Below are 27,344 nucleotides of genomic sequence, written 5' to 3'. Positions count from 1 at the left end.
TTATTAATCACCTCTTTTATATGACACAATATATAACACTCCATGCAGTCACTGAGAAGCTAAATGAATGCGCAGAATCTCTGGTCATCTGTCAAGTGCAGTAGGTGAAGCCCATCTTCATTTCTGGGTTTTATCACAAAGTAAATCAAGGTCTCTGGTGTTCTGGGATGCAGCTTCCTTGAAGAACAAAGCACAAGTCCTTAGGGAAAGTCAGGCTCCAATTAAGGTCGCATCTCTGGGCTCAACCATTAGAATAATGGGTTTTTCTAGTTGCATAAGTACCTGGCGGCTTAATTTCAGGGGGATCTGCAATAATTAACAAACACATGAAAACTGAGTAACGAAGCACCGCCAACAAGAGAAACAAAGCATTGATATATAAGATACATATGGACAATAATGATTTATAAACATGACAGCTAGTTTTAGCATCATATACATTTGATTCTTTTTTAAAAACTACAAATTCGATGTATTTAATAGATATAGGGACAGTCAGGTTATCTGTTTTTCATAGAGTGAATATTGATAGTTGTGCCTTTCAAGGAACTGCCCAAATTTATATATAAAATATATGGAGTAAAGTTGTTTGCAGCATTCCCTTATTATCTTTTCATTGCATTAAAATACAATTTCCACCTATTGAGACACGATTGTCTTACAGGAGCACATAAGTTTAAGGTGCACAGCATAATGGTGTGACTTATGTATATCATGAAATTATTACCCCAGTAAGTTTCCCTGACATCCATCAGCTCATAGATACAAAGAAAAAAACACTGTTTCCTTCAGATGATAACTCTCAGGATCTACTCTCTTAACAACTTTTCTATAACCGTACAGAAACATTAACTACAGTCATCAAGCTCTACATGGCATCGCTAGTACCTACATATCTTATAACTGGAAGTTGGTAGCTTTATCCCATCTCCCTCCTTATCTTTGATCATTTATACTTATTCTATAAATTATGTCAAGACTAGATAGTGAAAGCATTCGTCCATCATTCATTCCACAAAATATCGATTGAGCACTTATTTCAGACCAGGCCAGAGACAAAATCAGGTTGGCTTGTGTCCTTTTTTTGATTTAAATTTTAAGTACAAAGGATGAGGTTTTAAAATTTACCAGATCCTTAGTCATTATGGCAAACTGTCTTGAGCTGTGTAAAGATAATTTTGGGTCCACTGAAACTTGCAAGGTAATCCTAGTAGGAATTACCCATGTTAATTACACAGCCTTCCTCAACTTCTATAGAGTCTAAGCACCAATCCCAGTAGAACCCATCTAATTTCATGATGGGAAGAGGTCTTTGTGAAGGATTATGCCTGTTTTTAATATCTCCTCTCTCCCAAGTGTTGTGCAAATGGTGAGCTTCTGATGACCTGCAGTGTTTTTTTCTGAGCCTTTATAGCCCCTTTCTCACCCCGTCATGCCTTCAGTGTTGGGGGAGCCAACAGAGAGACCTTCTAATCTCAGGTGACTGAAGGGCAAGCAAACTGTCGTGGAGGGAGAAGCCCCAGCCTGCGGGTGACTGGGTGGAGCTTGTAGGGAGCATCTGCCCTTCCCAGGTGTGCCAGAGGCCCCCTTTCTCCCAGGGCTGAGTCCCCTGTCTGTACACACTTACGGGACGGCCACACAGATGCCCACAAGTAAAATGGAAACCATCTCTATCCTCCTCTTCCCTGAGGAAGCCTCCTCAAGGGGAGCGGCTGCTTATTCAATATGTGACTCCTAGCAATAAGCTTTATTATAGGGCTGTGCTTGAGATGAAAAAATGGTAACTGTTCTGTGTGTTCTTCAGAGGAGAGATTCCAGATCTTTCTACAAATGTAACACCTTGTTATTTTAAAATTTCAAATGGCATGCATACATGTCCCCTGCAGATAGACACACACACACAACAAACATGTACACAAATGTCATTTGTTAATTTTCAAAAGTTCAAATTGTTCAAAATTTTTATTCAAGAACTCTAATCAACTGCACATCTAACTCCCTAAGCAGTTACTGGATGACTGAGAGGCATCATTCAGAGTTTACGAAAGGAATAAAATGAGAGGTTAGTGTTAAAGACATTCTTAGGTGTAAAGAAAACACAGGAACCAAACTGGATGTTCCATGACAAAGTGTTAGGTGGTGGGACCCCTGCTGCCAGCCTGAGGTAACTGATAACAGAGCAGAGGGGAGAGTGGGCTCTGGACTGGGTGGGGAAGCCTCCAGGGAGGGGCTTGGTATTGAACTAGAACTTGAAGGGGAGAACAGAACGCAGGGTGTGCAGGAAGAGCACACGTGGTTATTATTGGAATGTAAAGGGAGCCCAGCTTGATGCAGCAGGACCCCTGGAAGGTGAGGGGGCTGTGGGAGTCCTTCACATCTGGCAGAAATGCTTCAATAAGGGATCTCACTGTGGCTGCACAGGAGAATCAGTGGGGATGCTTTGAATGCAACACTCTGGGCAAACAGTTTTAGAATAAATGAGATCTCCTAGGCATCAGGATTTTTTAAAGCACCACAATAATTTCATTATACAAGCAGTGGCCGAGGACTGCTAACAGGAGAGATTCTGTAAGTTCTGATGGAGAAGAACACCATTCAGAAGTCATGTCGTGGTCATCACTGCCCTCATGACTGCATACACTTCCCCTTCCTCTAGTGGACTTGAAACGAAATTTAAAGCATTGCTGGGGGTGAAAAGACTGCATAATCATGTCATGCTAACTGCATTGAGTCTGGATGAATATTATAGTTGGGTCTTTATAAAGCCACAGAGTTAGCCCTCCAGAGCTGCAGGACAAGGAAAGGTCACAGATGGTTCCAAATACATTCATGTCCGATATGACAAATTATTCCTTGAATAGAACACATTCACATATGTGTGTTTGTGTATGTGCATATATATATACATATGATCCCCCCATGTGTGTATGTATATTTATTTATATATATGTATATATATAAATAAAATCTTTAAAAACTCGCAATAAACACAATTAACGCAGCTAGGTAACTGTCTGACCTGTGTTTCTTTACAAGGTTTGAAGGAGAAGTTCTGCAGGACTCTGACAACAGCAAGTTTCATGTTCATGATGGCAAACCTCATGCCAAGGCAGTTGCGGGGTCCAGTGCCAAAAGGCAGGTATGTGTAAGGATTTATGCTGTCCTTGTTCTTCTTACTGAACCTGGATCCACAACAGCAGATGAAAACAAGTTAATGAAATAAAAAACCACAAAGGCTCCACATCTGAGGTTTTAACTTAAACACTCAACTGGTAGCATAAGGGATGCCTGTGTGGGCTCGTCATTCATTCCCTTCTTTCCTGTCCCCTTGTGTCTCTCTGTCTCTCTCTCTCCCCCACAACACAGAATGCTAAAGTCAGATTTATGTAAGTATTTGATTCTGCTCTACTCTAATATAATCACTAATGTCCTTTCTAACTGTTCCACTAGCCTATAAGTTCTTTGATGGTTAGACCTCTGTTGTATTCAAATTTGACTCCTCAATATTCGAATATATTAAGGAAAAATATGGATTTGTGGGAAGTGATAATGGCATGATGGTTATGTATAGTTTAAAGAGTCCCTGCTTTGCAAAACATTCTGGAATATTTACAGACAACATGACTTCAAATCATGTGGGAAGATGGAGGAGGGTAGCAGTAGCAGGTGGAAGGAGCAGAGACGTGGGATGCTTGTTGGGCAGGGAAAGGGCACATACAGAGACGTTAACAGTATTCACAGACTTGTGCCTATAGAATGTACTGTGTATATGTCAAAAATTCTCCATAATAGGCATTTTAAAAAACATTCGGATTTCTCACTGCATAGCCCAGTCTCTGACACACATAGGTACACACTTACTGTCTGCTTGACAACTGACAGAATCAAAACGAATTGGGAGATTAAGACTGACACATATACACCGCCATGTGTAACAGAGATAGCTAGTGGGAACCTGCTGTATAGCACAGGGAGCTCAGCTCGGTGCTCTGTGATGACCTAGATGGGGCAGCATGGGGGAGGATGGGAGGGAGGTCCAAGAGGGAGGGGATATATGTATACATATAGCCGATTCACTTTGTAGTATGACAGAAATTAACACAACATTGTAAAGCAAATATACCCCCCAAAAATAAATAAATAAATGAAGTGAACCAAAATGAACAATAACAACAACAACCAAAAGAAGTACAGGGAGTGGTCTCTGGTTTTAGGTTCCTGAAGCTGCAGGAGGGGTTGCTGCTGAGCTTGAGGGAAACACCGAGGTTCCCTGGCCCAGAAAACAGAGGACTTGGTGGACTCTGACTTCTTCTTTCAAAAAGTGCCGTGTGTACAGGTTATGTTGGCACTAGGGACACCAGGATGAATAAGACCAAGTCCCTACAATAAGGAAGGTTATGTAGTCAGGGGCTAATAAAAGTCTAGGTCCCAGCTAGTGCCCTAAAATGTTCATCCCAAATTTTGCTCACCATGCAATAAGTAGGAAAGCACCAACTCTTTCTAGAGTCCAGTCTGTGCCCACACCAGACCTTGACTCTGAATTCCCAGAAGAGGATGCTCAACCCCTCCAAGGAAGAAGTCTCAGACGTCTAGAGAGCAGAGGACTTCTCTTTGGAAGGTCACCAAACACTGAGGTAGACAGGAGCTGGCCCAGGTCTGCAGCCACAGACAGAACCAGGGCACCTCTGTGCACCTCCCTCCTCAGGGAGGCTGCCTGGACCACCCGGATGAGACCTCTAGGTCCCCAGCCTGCACTCTCATGATAATGCTACAGGAAATGGAAGAGGATGTTTAAAGAAATGGAAATGCAAGAACATTGTGAACTCAAAGAGAAAGGAGGACAGAAACACTTAAAGGAAATAAAAAGTCTATACACCTAAAATAAGCTAAATAAGATAGTGGTTAGGTAAATCATGGCAACTGCATACAATCATTCATGTATGTTATATATATAGACATATAGATAGACACACAAATACACGTAGAATGTTGTTTATAGTTTACTGTTAAATCAAGTAAGCAGTTCAAAACCAAATTAAATATACTACCATTCCAGTTTAAAAAATCTAGATATGCATAGAAAAATGTCCATGAGAACATACATCACATTATTAATGAGGCTTATCTTAAGGTATTAGGAATGTAGATGGCTATAATTTTCTTTTTTCTAGTCCACAGTTTCTAACATTTGATTCAAATGATGATCACTCTTATATTAAGAAAAAATGTCAAACAATAAAAAGATGTACAAATAAATGATTTTACAACCCCTCACTTGTCACCTACAGTAAGAGGCATCTGATATGCTGGAACCACTCTGGATCAGGGAGGGTTCCCTTCCCCTGGGGTCTTATACCTTTCAGGGCAGAACTCCTCAGGCTCTGGCCAGAGCTCCGGGTCTCTGTGAATAGTGAAGACTGGCACCATCATCACTGTCCCTTTGGGAATGAACACCCTGTGGATTTTTACATCTCTCTTACAGACCCTCTCAAGTCTAGCAGTAATTGGGAACAATCTGAGAGCTTCATTCAGCACCACGTCAAGATACTGCATCTGTGCCAGGGCATCGTAGGTGGGAGGTGCCTGGAAGAAAGAAACGGATTCTGAGAAATTGAGATTGGGGGTCAACCTTCAACGCCATCTACATAGTCCTATTGAAATGGTAGCAGCTCCAGAGAGTAATGTAATCGGTAAAGGACCTCAGCATTTGTAGATGTTTTAATACCTACCATGTGCTTTGACCTGCTCAGTGGCCTGTTGAGATGTGTGGAGTGGTGATGACTACACGAGAACATGGGTACCCTCCCCTACACAGGGCCTGAAGTCCCATCCATTATCATGCAGTGATATTTCTTTCTCATGAGAACAAACGTGACTAATAGACTATGACCCTTAGTCTGAAGTGAAATGTCCCAAAGTCACTGTTTCCTTTCAAAAGAGAGGCCACACATCTCTACCAAGGAAAGAAGTGTGTAAGAGCAAATCCTCTATTCAACATAAAATTTTTATTTGAGAAATCTCCTTTACTAATTTTTTTTTACATCTTTATTGGAATATAATTGCTTTACAATGTTGTGTTAGTTTCTGCTGTGCAACCAAGAGAATCAGCTATATGTACACATATATCCCCATATCCCCTCCCTCTTGAGCCCCCCTCCCACCCTCGCCCTCCCACCCCTCTAGGTCACCACAAAGCACGGAGCTGATCTCCCTGTGCACTGCAGCAGCTTCCCACTAGCCATCTAGTCTACATTTGGCAGTGTATATATGTCAGTGCTACTCTCTCACTACGTCCCAGCCTCCCCTTCCCCCGCTGTGTCCTCAAGTCCGCTCTCTATGTCTGCATCTCTATTCCTGCTAATTCCTTTGACTATACATATAAAATATGATATTTAAGTCTATAAATAATTTAGGGAGAAACGAGTTCCTTTTTAAACCAAATATGCAAAAGAAGAGTAAGATGGATGCTACAAGGGAACACAATTTCAGATCCAGGGAAAGTTACAAGAGGATGAGAACCCCACCCTCAGCCCACCCTCTGCTGCTGGAAGAGTCTCCTATTGTCCCTGCAGGTGTGACTGTAAGGTCTGAAGGTCTAAACAAGCCACTCCAGCCCCAGAGGCCAGGGCTCCACACACCACAAAGAATTCCAGTTTGGGCAGAGATCTGAGACCAGTGGGGGTGACATGTGGTGTCACGTGGGGTTATATTTAAGGGGGACATTGCAGAGGGAAAGGGTTGGCTCAGGAGCCAGACACCCTGGTGCAAAAGTTGCCGTTTTCACCACTAGGTACGTGACTAGTGTATGAAAGTATTTCATCTCTCTGTAGCTCAGGTTTCTCCTATGTTACACAGAGGTGGTTAGAGGTGACACTTCATGGGGTTGTGTGGCAGACACACTCGCTGCTCACCCAGTATCCACACAGTCTCCGTATTTCCCCGCCCACTTGAAGTTACAGGAAACCAGCTTTGCCAATGGGCTGTGACCTGAGGTGATTATGTCAGTTCAGGGAAATATCACTTGAAAAGCCAGTGAGCAACTCTTGAGTCCCTTATTCCCCAGGAAGGCCTCCTATTCCAGATAAGGCAGCTACAAGGGGTGGAGCCTCTTAGCCCAGATCCCCGAGTAACTGTGTGGAGCAGAGCTGCCCACTCTCATCCTCCACCAACCATCCATGTTGGACGTGGAGATGTGGGTTAGAAGTAAAGCTTTGTTATGAAAGCCCCTGAGACTTGAGGGCTCCTCTGTTATGGAGGCATAACCTAGGCTCTCCTGACTTATACAGAATTTTATGAATATTAAATTCATTTATAACTAGCATCTAGAACAGACATATATAGTAAAAAAGTAAATTTTGACCAATAGAGGTATTGTCATTGTAGGTATTATTATAAAAAGGGAAGAACACAATGTTTAAGCAATTCTCTATTGCCTGGTGACCATCTTATTGCAATTAAAAGAATTGCAATATGTGGTTTACCGAAGAAGACATATCATCTCTAAATTAGTTAGGCCCTACGATCTATCCTTACCTTGTATTTGAAGGACGCAGGACTCGGAAAGATCATAAAACTTGTCCAAAACCACAGCCAGGACTCAAACTCATGTCCTCTGTTTCCTACTTTATGCCTTTTGTTGTCTAAAGGCTCCTCCTGGTCTGCAGTTTACCCGGGGTGGTAAACTGAGTTAATGGTCCCAATTCTCTAGCCCTGCCTGTGTACACGCCCTCTACCATCTAACCCTGTGGTGCCCTCCCATTCTGACTCTGGGGTTGCCCAGGCGGCTCACTTTAAACCAGTGGAAAGTTGGCTAAGTGTGTTGCTAGCAGAGTTTTGAAAGCCACCCATATGATTGGTTTTTCTTCTTGCCATCTACCATTGCCTTGAGAAGCAGACATGTGGACACTGAGAGGCAGGACACGCAAGTGTGGAGCTGAGTCAGCCCAGCCAGCTCAGCCAAGGCCAGCCTAGATCAGCCAACAGCCAGAACCAAGCAAGTCCAGTCAATATCAACAGGTAACTATGCCAACACTAGAGCAATAGATGCTTACTGCTAGATGCCACTGAGGTTTTGTGATTTTCACTTAGCATTATGGTGATAACTGATATGCCAGGACCAGTACTTGTTTCAAACTACTTATATTTCTGTGAGTAGTATGCATTACCTATGTTTTCGCCTTTGTGTTTGACTATTGAGATCTTTCCTAAATAGCACAGGTAAAAATTTTGATACTTAGGCTTTTTGCAAAAATCTCCAAACAAGTGGCAAGGAGACCTTCGTGCTAAGGCTTCACCTTCCCCCCTCCCTCTCCAAGTATCATCACTCACCTTGTTGGGGAGAGTTTCATCAATCTCCTTCTGCAGCTTCCGCTGGACATCAGGGTGAGTGGCCAATTTATAGAAAAGGAAGGAGAGAGCCTCAGTAGTGGGCTCGTAGCCACCAAAAATAAAGATAATACTTTGGGCCACCATTTCTGGGTCAGACAGAGCTAAAAGGAGAGGAGAGACATTGTAGGTAAATCACATCAACGTAAAACATCACAGTTTAGATGATGAGAAATCCCAATGAGACTCCCAAATCCCTAGGGAAAAATGTGAAAGCAATTCAGAGTAAAACTGGGAGTGGTCTGCACTCTCATGTCTGTCTTACAGAGCCAGAAACAGGCAAAAATTGTCTTAATCCAATTTTTCTCAAGGTCTATACTATCCTTGGCCTTCTGCTCCTGGCTATGTCGCCCTTTCCATCAACACAGCTGAGTAATTTCCAGAGACAGCACTTTCGTCTAACACACACAGCGTTATCAGTATATCCCTGGGAGAATCCTCAATGCGCTTTAGCTACAAGCTGTATGGGGTAGCATGGTTTTCCTTAAAAAATTATATTATTCTAGCCAAAGTATAACATGATTTTTTTTGAGTAAGTTTGCGGTACTAAGGCTATAGTGTGAGGAAAATTTATAGAAGACTTGGGACACAAGTGTTCAAACAGATGATCTCGGATATATGGAAACTACGGAGAAAAAAAAAATCAAGAAGAGCTGTGACGGATCCTTGTTTAATCAATGACAGTAAAATAGCAGAAGGAAGAATGTGTCCTTAGGAGGGCATTGATCCGCATGCAATATAGAAAAATAGGGTCCAGGGAGTGGAATTAGCGATGCTGATTCAATCATGGCCTGAATGTTCTCTTCTCAGTACACGCCCCCCACTCTCTGCTCTTCTTTATGTTCAGCAAACAGCCCTTGTAATTATACATTGGTCTCCCTTTTTATTTTCCCCTGAGAGATGCCAAGCATGATCAGGCTCTAATCTATCTGATGGAACTGGACCAGAGCTTTTAAATAGTTTAAGCTCAACTCAACATGGTACCTGCCCCAATCATGGAACTCACAACAAAAACAATACAAAATGAGTGTAAGGAAAATACAGAGTTCTGATTTCTCAATAATGATTTCTGTGAAGCTATCGTGGGTAAATTCAACTATCAAATTCTTTCCCCCAGTTAGCATAAACCCTAGGATAGTAAAAGTTTAAAGCTGTACTGCCTAATATGTGGCTATTTAATTTAAATTTTAATTGATTAAAATTAAATAGAATTTAATATTTAGTTCTTCAGTGCATTACCTACATGTCGAGCATTCAATAACCACATATGTCTAGTGGTTACTGTATTGAACACTGCAGATATAGAATATTTCCTACAGAAATTTGTATTGGACCATGTAGTTAGATATATAGATAAATGATAGATAGATAGATAGAGACATTGTTGTAGATATATTTACAGTGGTGTGCTAGAGTCAGCTCATCCCTCTCTCAAGAACCAATTTTCAAAAATCCAAGGATTTTGTGAGATGGCTGTCAAACCATTGGTAGCTTGAAATTAACCATGTGGGAGTATTCGTATCATGCAAATAAACTAAAAACAGGGCATTCTTGTTTTGAACAGAGTCTGTTTGCACCACTGGTTATGAGTAGATATAGAGATACTTATGTTCATCAGTCTTCTGTAAATATATTTGATGATGTGTTTGATGGGCTTATCTTTGTCCACCAAAAGGATTGAGAAGCAAAGAAACCATAGTAGAAATGACCATTTCTACCCAGATTTTGATTTCTAAATACCATTTCCCACTAAAGGAAACCAGAGCTCCTTTCAGGACTAGTCAGGGGATACAGAATAGATACCTGGAACGTCTTGCATCAGAATAGAGATGCAGATGTAGAGAATGGACAGGTAGACATGGAGGGGAAAGGGAGGGTAGGATGAATTGGGAGATTAGGATTGACATATATACACTGCCATGTGTAAAATGGATAGCTAGTGCAAACCTGCTGTATAGCACAGGGAACTCAGCTCAGTGCTCTCTGATGACCTAGATGGGTGGGATTGGGGGGTGGGTGGGAGGGAGGCCCAAGAGGGAGGGGATATATGTATACATATAGCTAATTCATTTCGTTGTACAGCAGAAACTAACACAACATTGTAAAGCAACCGTACTCCAATTTAAAAAAAAAGAAAGGGAGGAAGTTCTCAGAAAATGATAGATACTCTGCATACTATAATGGTGGATACAGGTACATTTGTCAAAACCCATAGGAATTACAATGCCAAGAATGAACCCTAATATAAAGTATGGACTTTTGGTGGCAATAATATATCAATGTAGGTTCACTGATTGTAACAATTTACTACTTTGATGTGATCTTTTGATAGTGGAAGAGGCTGTGTGTAGGTGAGGGGGGTATGTATATTTGAAATCTCTGTACTTTCCCCTCAATTTTGCTGTGAACCAAACAGCTCTAAAAAATAGTCTATTGGGAAAAAAAAGTTCAAGAGAAAAAAAAGGAAAAAAAAAAAAAAAAGATACAGGAGACTACTTAAAAGGGATCCAGGGGACAAACCTGAGAGAATTTGAGAATCAAAATGAAAAATATGAGAGTAAATTATGAGAATGTACTGATATAAATAGATGATGGGGAGAATGGAAAGCTCTCCTTTACAATAGAATTTCAACCGATAAATATAGAAGAATGATGGAATTACAAGGTCATCATTTTGCAAACATGATAGTAATGAAGTTTTCAGTCAAAAACCACCCTGCATGATAAAACTAGTAGGTGACAATTTGAGGAGGAACAGTATATTTACAGCCTCAAAGTCTCCTCCCTCAAGTTACTTATTAACTACAAAGAGAAAAAATAAACTTTACAGTAGAGGAAGCTCGTGAACACAACCTCAACCACGTGTTCCAAGTAAGGTCACCAGCACTGGGGCCGCGTGCCTCCTGATGGGATGCAGCTTTGATGCAAATTCCCAGGCAGAGGTTCTGACTCAGTGGGTCTGGAGGAGCCTGAGAACTGACATTGGAAACAAGCTCCCCGGAGGTTCAGCAGCAGGTGATCCACAGACCATGGCTGACTTCTGGGCATGACAGCCTTGTTACACGTGCCCTTCCAGCTCTGAGCATAGTTGTGCCTGCACACTTCTAGGAAGTAACTCTGGATACCAATTCTATTTGAACATGTGGATTTCTTCAATGTAGCAGAAATCTCCAGCTGCCTGGAAAACTTCCTGCACATTTTCAGAACCACCCCCTCTCTCTGTGCCTCCCCGCAGCGGCCCCTCAGAAGCTCCCCCTGGTTACCTTTGCAGGTATCCACATCTTTGGAATTCTGAGAGTTAATCATCAGCTGAAGAAGATCCACTCGGTGCTAAAACAGAAAGAGGAATTTCAATAACTGAAAGTCACATGTGAAGACAGAAGTAAATCAGGAGTGCAGTATTTCACCTCTTTCCTGAGAATATGGCCCTTTAATGAACAGAAGGCTGGCTGTGACTAACTGAGTCCTCAGTGAACAAAAACATCCACCTACAAATGTTGGAGAGCATGATGTTTCCCTGAGGTAAATCCAGCCATCATGCCCAACTCCTTTTTGGTCCTCACTCCCTGATCTTTTGCTTCTCTGGTTTTTGAAACAGTTTCTTAACCAAAGAGTTACCTACTCTCTCTCCTGTCATACCTGTTTGCTCAGGAGAGCAAGAAAAAAAACCTCAATCTTTTTTTCTCTCCAGCTTTAATTCTTAAGGAATGGCCACATAAATGAATACCCAGACATTTGCAGAGGTTGCTGGCAGCTTTGGTAGAAGCATCTTAAAAAGCCCCATCCTTCTAGAACACTATACAACTTTCAGTGCCTTCCTGAGGTACCTGACCCTGTCCCCCAGACCTGCAGACATCCTTGTGCTGGCCTCCAGGACTCATGAGGCAAAGCTGGCTTAACCAGCGTGTAGCCTCATTGCCAAGAGAAGACCCCTGCCCACTCCAGCTTATGAGAGGGCTCAAATTTAACACAGAATACACTCTACCAGGTGCCTGATGGGGCTTTCCATTGGAAAACCTGTGAAATAGGAGGCTTAGATTTGAAGTGATTCTTTGCCACGCTAATATTTGGTGAAATATGAGTAAGTCATATATGTGCAGCTCAATAAATTACTGAAAGGTGAACACCCTCATGTCACCACCACCAGACTTTACCGTTTCCTTATCTTTGCGGCGACTTTCTTTCATCCTTTTTATAGATTTTGTGATAAAATTCACAGCACTTTTTGGAAACACAGAGAGATTTAATATTTCAAAGACTGGACGAAGGAACGGAAAAAGTGCTGTAGGGGAAAAGATAAAAAGAAAGCAGAGTGAAAATGCAAAATTTACTAGGAGCAAGTAGAATTAGCTCTACCAATCAGAGAGTGAAAGACACCAGGGTTCTCAACCAGGATCATTCACTCTATGATCTTTGCTCAGACTTCCAAGCCAATGACTGAGCAAGCCCAAGTCCACGTATGGGGCCATCACTATAGTAGTGAGATTAGTGGTCCTTTCTCCATATTTCAAGTGACCAGAGGAACAGGATTACATCTTGGACTTCATTGCCTTTTTTCTATTGAACTACAGTTTCTTTGGATAAAACAGACCATAGTCTGCTTCTTCAATTAATCATGGTGTTCAAAAAATAATAGGATCGGTTTAGTACAGTGCATGTTTTCCAACCACAATGGAATGAAATTAGAAATCAATAATAGAAAACTGGGAAACTCACATATGTGTGGAAATTAAACAATACACTCCAAAATAACAAATGGGTTGTAGAAGAAATCAAAAGGGCAATCAGGAATTACTTTGAAGTGAATAAAAATTGTCATGACATACCAAAACTGGGATGCGATGCAGCAAAAGAAGTGCTCAGAGAGAAATTTATGTCTTTATCTTCATTTTAAAAGAACAAAGATTTCCTATCAATAACCTAAGTTTTACCTTAATATACTGAGAAAAAGAGGAGCAAACAAAAAGTAAAGCAAACAGAAGGAAGAAAATAACAAAGATGAGAGCAGAAACTAATGAACTAAAGAATTTTTAAAAAATAGAGGAAAATCAATGAAACAAAAAATTGATTCTTTTACAAGACCTTTCTAACTAGATTGACCAAGAGAAAAAGACAAAAGACAAATTGCCTCTGTCGAACTTTAAGAAGGGAGATTATTACTCACATTAAACAAATGAGAAGGACTATAAGGTATATGCCAATAAATAAGATAACTTAGATAAAATGGACAGATTCCTAGAAAGACACAAACTGCAGAAACAGATGCAAAAAAAAATTAGACACTCTGGATAGATCTGTAAGAAGTACAAAGTTTGAGTTAGTAATCAAGAAACTATCCACAATTTGACAAAGGTCCAGATGGTTTTAATGGGGAATACTACCAAATATTTAAAGAAGGATTAACAGCAATTTTTCATAAACTCTTCTAAACACTAGAAGAGGATGAACCAATTTCAAACTCATTCTACATGGCCAGTATTAATCTGATACAAAAGCCAGACAAAGATAGCACAGGAAAAGGAAACTACAGATCAACATATCTCATGAACATGGGTGCATAAGTCCTCAACAAATGAATCCAGTAAAGTATAAAAAGAGGTGTACACCATAAAAAAAGTATAATAACGAAAGCTGTGTAATAACAAAAGTTGTGTAACACACAGCATCAGTAGCATAAAGAACAAAACCATATGACCATCTAAATATACAGTAGAAGCATCCGACTGAATCCAACACACTCTTGTGATAATAACAGTCAGCAAAAGGGAACAGGAGGGAATTTCCTCAACCTGATGAAGGCCGTCTATGAAAAACCCATATGTAACACCATACTTGATTGTCAAAGACCGGATGATTTCCTCTAAGTTTAAGAGCAAGACAAGGAAGCTTCTCTCACCACTTCTTCTTGACGTTGAACTAGACGTTCCAGACAGGAGAATTAGGGAAGAAAAAAGATATAAAATCTGTCCATATAGGAAATGAAGAGGTAAATGATCTCTATCATCAAATAACATAATCTTGTATGCAAAAAATTATAAAGATTCCGCTAAAAACTTATTAGAACTAACAAGTTCAGCAGGGTTTCAGGATACAAGACCAGTATACAAACATCAACTGTATTTCTATACAGGGCAATAAATAATCCAAAAGTGAAATTAATAAAATAACTCCATTTATAAGAACATAAAAAATAGAATACTTAGGAATAAGTCAACAAAAAGGTGCAAATTTCTACTCTGAAAACTGCAACATTGTTGAAATGAAGATTTAAGTAAACGAAAACATCCCATGTTCATGTATCAGGACACCTAACATTGTCAAGACAGCAAATCTACAGATTTAACACATTCCCTATCAGAATCCCAGCTGACTTCCTTGTGGAAATTTACAAGCTGAATTTAAAATTCATATGGAATTTCAAGGGGCCCAGAAGAGCCAAAACGATATTGAGGGGAAGAAAGGAAATAAGTTGTAGGACTCATACTTCCTGATTTCAAAACTTATACCACAAAGGTGCAATAAGCGAAGTTCGATGTTCTCAGCAACATCTAAATATATGATACAGCAGCGTTAACTGTAGTCACATTGCACATTATACCACCAGTATTTATTTATGTTATAACTCAGTTTGTGCCTTTTGACCACCTTCATTCAATTCCCCCACCACCCAACCCCCACTTCTGGTAATCAAAAATATGAAATAGTTTTTCTATGAGTTTGATTTTCTTCTTTTTGATTCAGCATTTAAGTATTTGTCTTTCTCTCTCTGACTTATTTCACTTATCATATTACCTTCCAGGTATATCCACATTATGCAAATAGCAGGATTTCCTTCCTTTTGGTGGCTGAATAGAATTCCGCTGCGTGTGTAAACACACACGTGTGCGCACACACACATACCACATTTTCTTCATCCATATGTCAACAGATGCTTAGGTTCTAAATATTATTGAATCGTACATTTTAAATGGGTGAATTACATGGTATGTGAGTTATATCTCAATATAGATATTGTGAAAAGAAAGAAAGAGATGGAAGGAGGGAGGGACGGAAGGAAGGAAGGAAGGAAAGAAGGAAGGAAGGAAGGAAATAAAGAAAAGAAATACTGTAGTCCACATACCTGAAAGGACAAGGAGTGGATCAAGGAAATCAAATCTTAAGAGCTTCTTAGTATGTTCCACAAAGGGATCATGTGGGTTGTTGAGGGAGTCAATGTTCACTCCAAATGATGTGCTAGTAATCACATCCATGCTATAGGCCCCAAAGATGCTGAGTAGAGAGAGAAAGACATGGACAATTAAAATCATGACTAGTGTACTATCCATACCAACTCATGCAACAAGAAAATCATGTAAAATCAGATGCCCAGCAAGACAGATAAAGAGCCACACAATTTCAGAACCACCTGCAGGATCATGGAAGAGTCTATGCTGCTATCACTCACTCATGAGGTGTGTATAAGGTGCCAGTGATGCAGCTGGCTCTGTACTGGGGGGATGGGGATGCTAAGGCAGGTTAGACACCCCCCACCATGAACTCAAGGAGCTCAGTCATAGAGAGAGAGACACCCCTAATCAGACAAAGTACAGAGTGTGTTTTGACTACAGGCAATAGTAGGTGTATAAGGACTGTGTCTGAGCAGAACAAAGGGTATAAAATTAACTCATCCTGGGGAGCCAAGAAAGGGGACATCCATCTGGGACTCGCCTCCGTACAGAGCCTGTGCTCAGGGCTGATCCCCCTTTAGCGCATTACAGAAGGGTGGCCCCGGTTCTGAGTCACCAGGAACATCCCCCTCACTGTCTTACACCCCTGCTAAGGCTCCTGAAAGACCCACTCTTTCTCAGCTCCAGTGGTCTGGGGTTGCCCTGAGGGCAGAATCATTTCTGTGAAATGGAAGAACTAAAAATGTTTCTAGTTAAAAATAAATAAATCACTCTAAAATTGACTTAGGGGATTTAACAGCTAAGCAATCCTATGTCCCCAGGTTTTCCAGGACAGTCCCAGTTTACTTGTTTTTCCTGCATAATGAGAAAAATCCCAGTATCAACAGTCAATTCTATGGTCATCCTACCCATAGCCTGTACAAGGTGTTCTGTCTTTTTGGACTGAAGGAAAGAGAATTGGTGGCAAGAAGTGGTACTAACATTTAGTATTTGCAGGTATCCTCAGCCAAACTGTGAAGAGATTCAAGTTGTTCTAAGTTCCACGTTGTGATGAACGTACAGCACCCACTGCCCACCAGTGTGTACCAAGTCCCTTCCCTGCCACCGTTCCATACGTACACACAAAATTGACGCACTCATGTTTCTTTTTCTCTCCTTGCTCCCTGCTTTTTTTTTTTGGTGAGCCACCTCTCTTTCTGGAGTGAGCCTTTGGGAGTTGTGCCATCACACACCTGCTTCTGTCTGTCACTAGAGTAACTCAGCAGCGGGAATCTGGCTCCCTGGCAGGCAGCTGGAGAGTCTCAGTGGAGCTCAGGTACCAGCTTCAGCCCTGCTTACTCTTTCACAGTGATGGGCTTGCCTTTCTCTGCTTCTTCCTTCAGGTTCCTCACCAACACATCTCCATACTGGCTGACGATGGGGAACATCTAGACATGAAATACAACAGCACCTGAAGTTAAACGTGGAGACTCAAGTCCTAGAAGGACCCGGCTTTCCCATGAATGGAGCTGTAAGTGACATTTGATAAGGAATTTCATAATGTCTCTTCTAGGAGGTGAAGATAAAAGGCCATTTTAGGAAGCTCAAATTTAGCAGCCTGCTCCCTGGAAAAGGACTATGATTTTATTTTCTACCTTCTTTAAGTTTCTAATTGAAAGTTCTCTTCTTTTCTTACCTCCTTGAGCTTTCCACTGGTGAAGGTTGGACATAGCAATGTTCGTATTTTTTTCCATTGTTCATCCTCAGCCAGAGAGATGGCATTTTTCATAACTCCCACTGGACCAAATGTCTAGAATTTAAAACACACACACACACACACACACACACACACACACACACACATACATTTTACCCTACATGAGTTTTGGAGGTGTCAACATTTTTGGAAATTGTGTTAAATGTGCACCAATTATTCAACAAATATTTAGTGACTGCGTACGTAGAAGCGGGCTTTATGTTAGATGCTCAATAAATATTTATCCCAAATGCTTCCTGTGAGGGTCAAGGAGACATCCAGCCACCTGATGTCATTTCCAGACTTTATATACCAATCTCCTTTTACATGAAAATGATGCATATGGTAGGAAAACGGTTCTTCCAGAGGGATAGACAGGTATAAGACCTAGTTCATCCTCGTGGGCTGTGCAAGGTACAAGGGTATTGGTGACAGATAGCCAGATAGCCTTGGCAAAGTGTATGTTGATTTCAACAAGTTCTGTCTTTACATATATCTAAAGCCTGAGCAATTGGGAAAAGGGATGTTAATATAGTGATCATTTTTAAAAAACAGTGCTTAGCACTTGAAAGATTAGGAATCTATTTGCTAGTCTGAAGAAATAATGCAATTACATGAAAAATATTTTCCCCTACATTTTTGGCCCGGGATAAGAAGGAAAAAAGGTAATTCTATTTCTCAGCTTGGGACTGGCCTATCACACCAACCTGCTTGGAAATTTCCACTTTCTTCCAAAATAAAATTTTGTTTTAAAGTGGATATCTCCAATACCCATTCATGATGAAAACTCACAAATTAGGAAGAGCGGGAAACTCCCTCTACTTGATAAAGGGCATATACAAAAAAAAAAAAAAGTAGTACTTTGTAGAGATCAAGTAAATAAATTGAATCACTAATTTAAAATCTCTCCATAAAATATCCAAGGCCAAATGAGTTCATTGCTGAAATATATAAAACATTTAATTAAAAAATAACCAAACAAGGATACTTTTCCCAAAAAAGTGGTCCTTCAGAAATGAGGGAGCGTTAAAGACATTTTTAGACAAAAAAAAAAAAAAAAGCAGAAAGAATTCATCACTACTAGACCGGCCTTACAAGGAAGGTAGGTCTTCAAGCTGAAAAGACAGAACACTAACCAGTAAGATGAAATTGTATGAAATAATAAAACTCACTAGTAAATGTAAATATACAGACAAATTCGGCATACAGTAATATTGTAATGGTGGTGTGCAAATCACTTATGACTCTAGGGTAAAGGTTAAAAGAAAAAAGAGTTTTTAAAAAGTATAGCTAAAATAATTTGTTAATGGATACACAATGTAAAAAGATGTACAATTCACCCTAAAACAATTCAGGCTTGAACAGTGCAGGTCTACTTACAGGTGCATTTTTTTTCAATAGTAAATACTATAGTACTACATGATCCGTGATTGGCTGAATCTGTGGATATGAAACCACAGATATGGAGGAACCTCAAATACAAAGGAACTGCATAACAGAGGCCCGACTCTGTTGGCTACAGGGAAGGTTAGTGCCCCCTATCCCCAACACTTTTCAAGGATCAACTGTAAACCGTGACATCAAAAACATAAAAAAGTAGGGGAGGGAGAGTAAAAGCATTCAGCTTTTCAATGAGAATAAACTGAAGCTGTTCTAAGCTTAAAATAGGCTATTATATGTATGTATCAGATGTTTTCTGTTAGCTTCATGGTAACCACTAAGTAAAACCTATAGTTGATAAAGAAAGATAAAGAGGAAGGAATCAAAGATACCACCATAAAAAAATCATGAAGTCACAAAGGAGACAAGAAGAAGAGAAAAAGAAAAAACAAGATCTATGACACACCTGGATGAAGAAAATGGCAACAGTAAGTCCAACCTATCAATCACTTTAAATGCAGATGAACAGATGAATGGATAAAGAAACGTGTGTGTGTGAGAATCATTATATATATAATGGAATATTATTCAGCTTTAAAAGAGAAAATCCTGCCATTTACTACAACATGGATGAATCTTGAGGAATTAAGCCAGACCCGGAAGGACAAATATCACGTGGTCTCACTTATATACAGAATCTAAAAAATAAAAATAAAAAAAAGATCAAATTGATAGTAACATAGAGAAGAATGGTGGTTATCAGAGGTTAGTGGGAGGTGGGGCAGGGGGAAGGGAAGAAGATATTGATCAAAGGGTACAGATTTTCAGTTATAAGGTGAATAAACAGAGCCCTAATTTTATAGTATGGTGACTATAGTTAATAATACTGTAATGCACACTTGAAATTTACTAAAAAAGTAGAGCTCAAAAGTTCATAACATACACATACAAAAGGTAACTATGGAAGCGGGGGGATGTAGACGTTAATTGTTTGTGTTAATCATCTCATAACATATACATATATCAAAAGTATCATGTTGTACACTTTGAATATATGCAATTCTTTTGTCCAAAATAAATAAATAAAAAATTTTAGTTGGTAAAAGACTCTGTGCTTCCCCTTAAGATCAGGAACAATACAAAGATGTTCACTCTCACCATTCTTTCCCTACATTATAAGAAGTTTGAACTAGTGCAGTAAGTTCTAGCTAGTGCAGCAAGACCAGAAAAATTAATGAAAGGCATATCCATTGGAAAAGAAAAAAATAGAAGTGTTCCTATTTTCATTAACATAATTGTCAGTACAGAAATTCTCAAGGAGATAATCAGGAAACCTTTAGAACTAATAAATGATCTCAGCCAGTTTGCAGGATATGAGATCACACAAAAACCAACCCATTTCTATGTAATAACAATGAATATGTGACAGCACATTAAAAACACAGTACCATTTACAATCACTCCAGAGAAAATGAAATAATTTAGGTGTAAATAAAACAAAACACGTATGAAATCTCTATGCTGAATACTACAAAATGTGAAAAGATCAAAGAAAGCATAAATAAATTGAGAGACACACTGTGTTCACAGATTCAAAGGTGCAACCTAGGGAAAATATAGATTTTCCCCAAGTTCATCCAAGGGTTAATTCAATTCTTATCAAAACCTCAGCAGTTATTTTGCAAACATAGATTAGCTCATCCTAAATTTGTAGGGAAAAACAAAGGACCTAAAATACCTAAAACAATCCTGAAAAAAGTAAAGTGGGAGGCATATTCTGCTTGCTAAGACTTACTGTGCAGCTACAGTAATCAAGATTATGTGGTACTGGGGGAGGGATAGATACATAGATCAATGAACTGAACAGAGAGTGAGAAACAGACCCACAGAAATAGGCCCTGATGATTGTTGACAAACAATGGTGCAAAAGCTATTTAATGAAGGAAGGATAGTCTTTCCACAAATGGTGGAGGAACATGTAGACATTTACAAGCAAAAGCAAAAAACAAAAAACAAAAAAACAAAAACAAACAAAAAAACCAAGCAAAAACCAAAAGAACCGTGACCTAAGCTTCACGTTATACAAAAATCAACATGAAATGGATTGTAGAGTTAAATGTAAATAAAACATGATACTGTATACTCTTTAGAGGAATAAAGGAGAAAAACTTCAGAACCTAGGAATAGGTAAAGAAGTTTCAGACTTGACATCAAAGGTACAACCCAGAAAAGAAAAATAAATTTGCCTCATCGAAATTAAAAAAAGTTTGCTCTGCTAAAGACCCTCATAAGAGGGAAAAAAACAAGCTACTCACCATGACTATAAAAGAATAGTAAGAAGGAGCCTTATAGGGAAGGAACATTTCTGTACATTGATGGTGGTAGTTACACAAATCCAAATACATGATAGGTTTTCATAGAGCATCACACACACACAGATGAGAGCACAAAAAACTGATTAGAACTGAATGAGCTCTGTGGGTAGAATCAACGTCTATTTCCTGCTTTGATATTGTGCTATAATAATTCAGGACATTACCATTGGGAGAAACATGACGAGGGTACATAACATGGGATCTCCCCGTATTTTTTTCTGTTAATTTATGATTTTTTTGCTGTTAATTTATAATTATTTCAAAATGAAAATTTAATAATTAATTATTTAAAAAATTTAAAATGGACACCTACCCTCCGGTTTGTGAAGACAGAATAACATTCTTTCACTAGCACTGTTCTGATCATCTCTGGATCTGTGATGGCCAACACAGGCTGCTGACCATCGAAAAACCTGCGTAGGGAAAACAGAGCTGATTAAACTTAGCCAGTTTCTGCAGCTGGAGCCACACACAGAAGTCCAGATTTTCACCTAGGTGTTACATAATCCCTATTCCTAGAGATCATGGTTAGAAATAACATTAAAACATGGTTTAGGTCTAGAGGTGTGTACATGGGTATTTCCTAAACCAACTTCATAATTTCTTAGGGCTTTAAAATATTTCATATCAAAACTAAGGTAGCTTAGTAAATAGTTGAAGGCAAGTTAATTAACTGGAAACAAACAAAAAAATAACTAATTAAGGAGAGTCCACCCACCATGTCATTTTTGAAGATATATCAAAAGCCTGAAAAATGCAATGATGTGGTAGTTGAAAACTGTATACACACTGATCATAAATATGTAACAATGTGTCTGCAAATGGAAGAGGACTGGGAATGCTGTACAAGGGAGAGTAGGATTATGAAAGATTTCTCTGCTCTATTTTCAAAAATATGTTTACTTTATACTTTTTAAAAGGAAATCATATTTTAAATAATGAGGAGATTTCCTTGGTAGCATCAAGGATTTGAAACAAAAGGACTGAGAGAATAAAGCAATTCAGAGGAACATGTATAAATTCATTTTTAAAATATTTTTCTTTCACTACTTATATTTACTCTTTGACATGGGCTCGGGCTCGGGCTCCATGTAGGTGACATCCATCAGCAGCAGGGCAGGCCCATGTTTGACCCACCTACCACACAAAGCTGACTCCCCAGATGTGACACATCCCAATTTGGCCTGATCTCCTGACTGTCAGGATGCCCATTCCTGGGAATGGGCCACTGGCATGAGGTTTACTCTGAGTTACACTGTCTTCTGGCATTTTGCTTCCTCTATCAATCATTTACAATTGCTAGAACACAGTGGAAAATTTTCTATATGTTACCTATTATTCCTTTGACCTCACAGAGGAATTTCAAATGGTTTTGTGATCACGTATAAAAATGGATGAGAATCAGTGCATTATTTAAAGAAAGAAATATTCTAAAAGTCAGAGGGTTTGAGTGTCAAGTGCATTTAGTGTGGAAGCAGTGACAGCAGGGATTGAGGAGGCACTTAATCTGCTCTTCCACCTGATTTACCATATTTCTTGGACGATTCTCTTCTGCTCATCATGTTTTTTCAAAAACACCCGGGTGAAGAAGGGGTAGTAGTTTTGGATGACCCTTTATATTCATGATACCAGTCTTAGTATTTCTTACACTGCCAGTTAAAATTCAGATTCTTGGGCCCCACCCCAGATCCTCTGGATCTGATGTTGCTGGGGTGGAGGGCAAGTCTTCACTTTTAACAGACTCTCCTAGGTGGTTCTTACTTACACCCAAGCATGAGAAACATCTCCTAAAAAGAGAACTGGGATCCACTATGAAAGAGTGACTCCATCCAGAGCTCCCAAGTACTAAATGTTGGAGGGGCAGCTGGAGCTGGTCCAGTAGTGAGTGATGCAGGGCTATGTGTTCTATCCACTCCATCATATTGCCTTTTGGGACCATGGAGACTCAGCAGGGCCCTGTGGTTTCTAAGGACTTGATGAGAGATGATGAAGAGGTACAGAGAGGAAGAACTTTCTCCCACTTGCTTTTGGCAAATAATCATTACATTACGCCTCTCGCACTGCTCTCATCAAACCTCCAACAGCTGCAAAAGGGACCAGCCACTGCAATCAGCTGGGGCCACTCTACAAAATCATCAAGCCTTTCAGCCTGCTGGAGACACTCTGGGTTACAAATATCCCACATCTCTTCAAAGTCAGAGGAATAGAGTAGTTAAAGCAATACCTCTATATACTTCTATTGAAAAGCATTGACTTAAAAAAAGAACAAAAACAAAAACAAAAAACAAAACAAAAAAACAAACCTAAACTACATAAGTGCGGAGAAATGTTTTAAAATTTGAGCAGAAATGGCTTCCTTTTCATGTTACCTATACTCCCCAGTCCTTCTTTGAAAAGGACATATTAAATCCAAAACTTAGATAAAGGATTTTTGGCTTTTAATTAAAACTGAATTATGTGGGAAAGAGTAAAAACATACATTTGTGAGCACATGTTAGAATGTTCTGGAATAATGCATTTTATGCAAATAAAGGAGCCCCAAGGAAGGAAAAAATGGCAAAGGTGGGGAAGAGGAAGATACTGGGCAGAAAGTGATGCTAGGAGTCCCTGGGCTTCAAAGTCTGAAGCAAAGTGATGACCTATGACTTTCCAGGCCTTACTCAGACTGTGGACCTGGACACCTGGCGACATCCGGGATCTCTGGTAGAAAGAACAAGATTCCAAAGCTTTACAATAGATGACTTCATCCCAAGAAGCTCTGGACCGAGATTGTCCTCCACACCACAGGGGGGCACCAAACTATAACAAGTCTATCCAATGGAAGGTTCCAGATACTCACCCCCACATTCTTCCATACTTTTTAAAACATTTATTGTCAAAATCCCAAATACCCTGTAAGAGAAAAAAAATTGGATTATTGGTTTAAATGTATTGAACTCTACATTTAATTGGAACAAAAATGACTTGAATCACATGAAATCAGGCTTACTGGCAAATGTAAGGAGATACTTATCCAGAGACAACTTAGGGGAAAGGAGACAAAATAGAGGAGATATTTGAAATGGAGAATTTAAAATCACTCTTGAATGTTCTCTGAGTATTGTAGATGCTAAACACTTACCCTTGTCAATGAATACTAATTACTCCTTGTCTTTCTGAAGGGTTTTTGCTTATGCATATCTTGTTTCTAAAATTTCATAACCCTCTGAGTTAACCCTCCATGGACACGTGAGAAAACTGAAGCTGAGGGAAAGTAAGAGTTCCCTACACACACTTTCATCTCCTGGTTAGGCAGAATTTTCATTTATCTCATGCAGAATAATGAAGTTAAAGCGCCAGTAACCTCTTTTGGTTTAGCAGATTTTAAAACTGCTAGAGACTGTGTTGAGTGAGAAAGTGAGTGAGTGAGTGAATGAATGACAAAGAGATCGCCTTCTAGTTACCCAGCCCAACATGGAAAACATGGGAAGATGCTGCAACTACACAAAGGACAAAGGACAGTGAAATTAAAACACTTTGCCCTGAGTTGTCACTTCTATAACTTAAAAACAAACAAACAAACAAACAAACAAACAAAAACCCCTTCCAGCTAAATTTCTGCTGTGATATTTGATGGTTTAACTATGCAAAAGGAAGTCCCAGAAATGTGGGCCCTGGAGTGCATCTACTAAGGAGTTCACCTGGGAAAGGTGGAAAGGAAATTATTGCTTTTTCAGAGGGAAAAAAGTTCAAGAAGTTCTTAGGCAGTAATAAGACAATGAAGACCTCAGTTGGGAGAATCAGGATGTGAGAAATAAGCCTCATGTCTGCAGAAAGGAAATCTGAGCCAGAGAGTAGCCTGCACACAGAGCTCTGCCCCGGACATCTGGACGTAGCTCATGACCTTCAGTTCAGGGGCCAGGCCCTGGGTGAGGCATCAGAGCTGCACTAATATTAAGGCTCAACCAGAATTCACAGTCTATCTGTTGCCTAGTACATTACGTTCAGTTAAATTGAAATTTTAATAATTTTGCCAAATCATGTCCTTTCCAGTGATTTTGTATAAGTGATTCTGCCTTTTTTTTTTTTAAACCTGCAGTTCATTTAGTAGTTAAATATCTGAAGTCGAAGACAGCCACCATCTAGTCTCCGTTATACTCTCTCTCTACTCAGACTCATCTGTGAGGTGCCTCCTTTGAAGGCACAGAAGTAAAGCAGAAAGGTCTTGCTCCATCTCTCAAATCCCCCAGATAGCCACCGCTACAAGAGTTGGATTAGAGAATGGAAATAATGGCTGGGGTTAGCAGCTCTTGAGGGAATTCATGTATGTGCAAATTACAAATGATGAATATGAGCATTGCCTTAGAAAGTGAAGTTTCCAATCAATCCAGGAGGAATTTTTTTTAAGGGTACCCACAGCATATGCTAGCAACAGGAAAGTCTGACTCCAGTGTACACAGCTTAACGAGCCATGACTGGGCACTCTCTTCATGCTTTTCTCCTAAGGGGATTCTACCTTCCAGGGAATCTGTATCTGGTGGAAAGAAAGTCCTTTTCTGTGAAGAGGATGCTCACGAGATGGAACAGCAAGACCTGTGCTGAGTCAGCTACAGAGCTGTGCTGTGTGAGGAGGCAAAATGTGAAGCTCCTAACAGCTGACAATGGAGCCATGGGGTAAACTTGGCCATGGACTGAGTGGAGCCTGTGGTGTCATTTCTGGAAAACATGAAACTTCAGCCCCTCCTCCTGAGAAGAGGGATTTTTATTATGGAACTCAGCTGAGATTTGCAACCATAAGAAGCACAGCTGGAGCTCAAACAGCACGCACCTTTTGGTAGGACAGAATATTTCCAAAATAAGGCAGAGGTCTTGGCCCGGGAATCCCCAGCTTCTTAAAAAATCCATGTGAATAAGTCCCATATCTATAAGGTGAAAGAGGAAACCAGGTCACAGGGGTTGCGTAATAAGTGCTGGGGCTGGCCAGTCACTGACTCAGAACTGGAACAGTCAACACAGGGAGGTAACATGTAGGCAATAAATAATAACAGCAATTCCCGAAGTGATTAAATTACATTCACTCATCACCTCCTTTTCCACCTGCACGGTGAGACCCAAAAAAGTAATGATGATTAGATAAAAGTAGCTGAAGTCTTCATGGTCCCAATCCTACAATGAATACTTGGTAAATGGTTCCAGTTTGAGTGCTGCTGAGAGATTCAGGCAGGAATCTTCCAAGGAATTACTCATGTTTATTAGTTACTTGACTCTTCCATGATGTGGAGATTCTCTTTCTAGGTAGAATGGGGAAATTTTTTTCTTTGGAAGTACCCAAAGCTTTAGCAACTTCCTGTGTATTAACTTTGGTCTTCAAAACAGACAGGGAAAGGGAGACCTCATTAGCACTCCAAGTCCAAGATTACAGAGGAGACAATCAACAGTTACTCACAGATAGAGGAGCACCAGGACAGTAGCCAGGAGAACCCAGGTTTCCACGGTAAAGCTTGGGATTAGGTCCATGGCCAGTTTCTTCTGAGTTTCCCTCTTGTGAGTTTCCTTTCAGCTGTGTGTGCTGTTCTTTGCAGGCCTTTGAGTGTGGAATTTCCCTTCTTGACCAGTGGAGCTTCAGCGAGGCTGGAAGGTTTATGTGCTGGGAAAGGGGGAAGAGCTGGAGCTGCAGCCAATAGAAGGGCCACCTGTGCTCCACCTGCAGGGGCCCTCTCTGCCTTGATAGTTGGCAAAACATCACGGACACTCCAATTTGACCTCCCTGGACTTCATATTTTGTGAGAATTCAAAACAACTCAATCAGTGTCATCAGTAAGCCCAACCATTACAGAAATTCACATAAAGCCACTGGCCATATATCCACTAAATTACCCTTGTCTCCAAAACTGCCCACAATTTAAAATACTTGAAGTTCTTCTGACAAGCTGGGTCTACGGATCTTTACCTATGCAGTTTCCTCTGCCTAGAATTATCCTTGTTCCCTCTATAAATCTCCTACTCATCCTTCAAATCCCAGCTCAGACAGAACCCACTGTTTTAGAGACTTTCCTAACCAACTTCCTTGAACAGATATAACTCCTTCTTCATCTGGCAAACTTCTGTCCTCTGCACACAATTCTATTATGTCCATCACCTTTGCTGGATTCCCCACCAGATTGAGAGCTTGGGCACAGTCTGGGTATTCATCACCATCATGTCCCTGGAACCAAGAGAGTGCTTTCTGCCAAGTGGGAATGAGAAGGTTTGGTGGACTTGAGTTGGTGGAGGTAAGACCACTGGGCCACTGTATGCTGTTTTCAAGTGGCTCTTTGGTGACCA

The 27,344-nt window shown here is 40.1% G+C and overlaps 1 protein-coding gene across 2 annotated transcripts; it reads right to left on the bottom strand.

Moving 5' to 3' along the window:
* Positions 1-25,941, bottom strand: LOC130861454 (cytochrome P450 3A12-like). 2 transcript variants are annotated; one of them, XM_057750358.1, is made up of 12 exons: positions 25,849-25,941; positions 23,881-23,933; positions 21,355-21,454; positions 17,227-17,340; positions 16,890-16,978; positions 15,506-15,654; positions 12,540-12,667; positions 11,649-11,715; positions 8,329-8,489; positions 5,357-5,583; positions 3,020-3,182; positions 37-306 (listed from the first exon to the last, which is right to left on the bottom strand). In XM_057750358.1, the coding sequence occupies exons 2-12, from the start codon at positions 23,886-23,888 to the stop codon at positions 211-213; spliced, it is 1,302 nt and encodes a 433-aa protein (XP_057606341.1). In that variant the 5' UTR covers positions 23,889-23,933; positions 25,849-25,941; the 3' UTR covers positions 37-210. The 2 variants fall into 2 exon arrangements, with proteins under 2 accessions (XP_057606339.1, XP_057606341.1); XM_057750356.1 differs by lacking the exons at positions 16,890-16,978; positions 17,227-17,340; positions 21,355-21,454; positions 23,881-23,933; positions 25,849-25,941 and having other exon boundaries at positions 1-173; positions 283-306; positions 15,506-16,432.
* Positions 25,942-27,344: the final 1,403 nt, after the last annotated feature.

The sequence above is a fragment of the Hippopotamus amphibius genome, chromosome 9 (assembly GCF_030028045.1).
Source record: "Hippopotamus amphibius kiboko isolate mHipAmp2 chromosome 9, mHipAmp2.hap2, whole genome shotgun sequence".
Lineage (NCBI taxonomy): Eukaryota > Metazoa > Chordata > Mammalia > Artiodactyla > Hippopotamidae > Hippopotamus > Hippopotamus amphibius.
The sequence above is the reverse complement of the archived record's forward strand: the minus strand, read 5'-3'. Positions and strand labels throughout refer to the sequence as shown.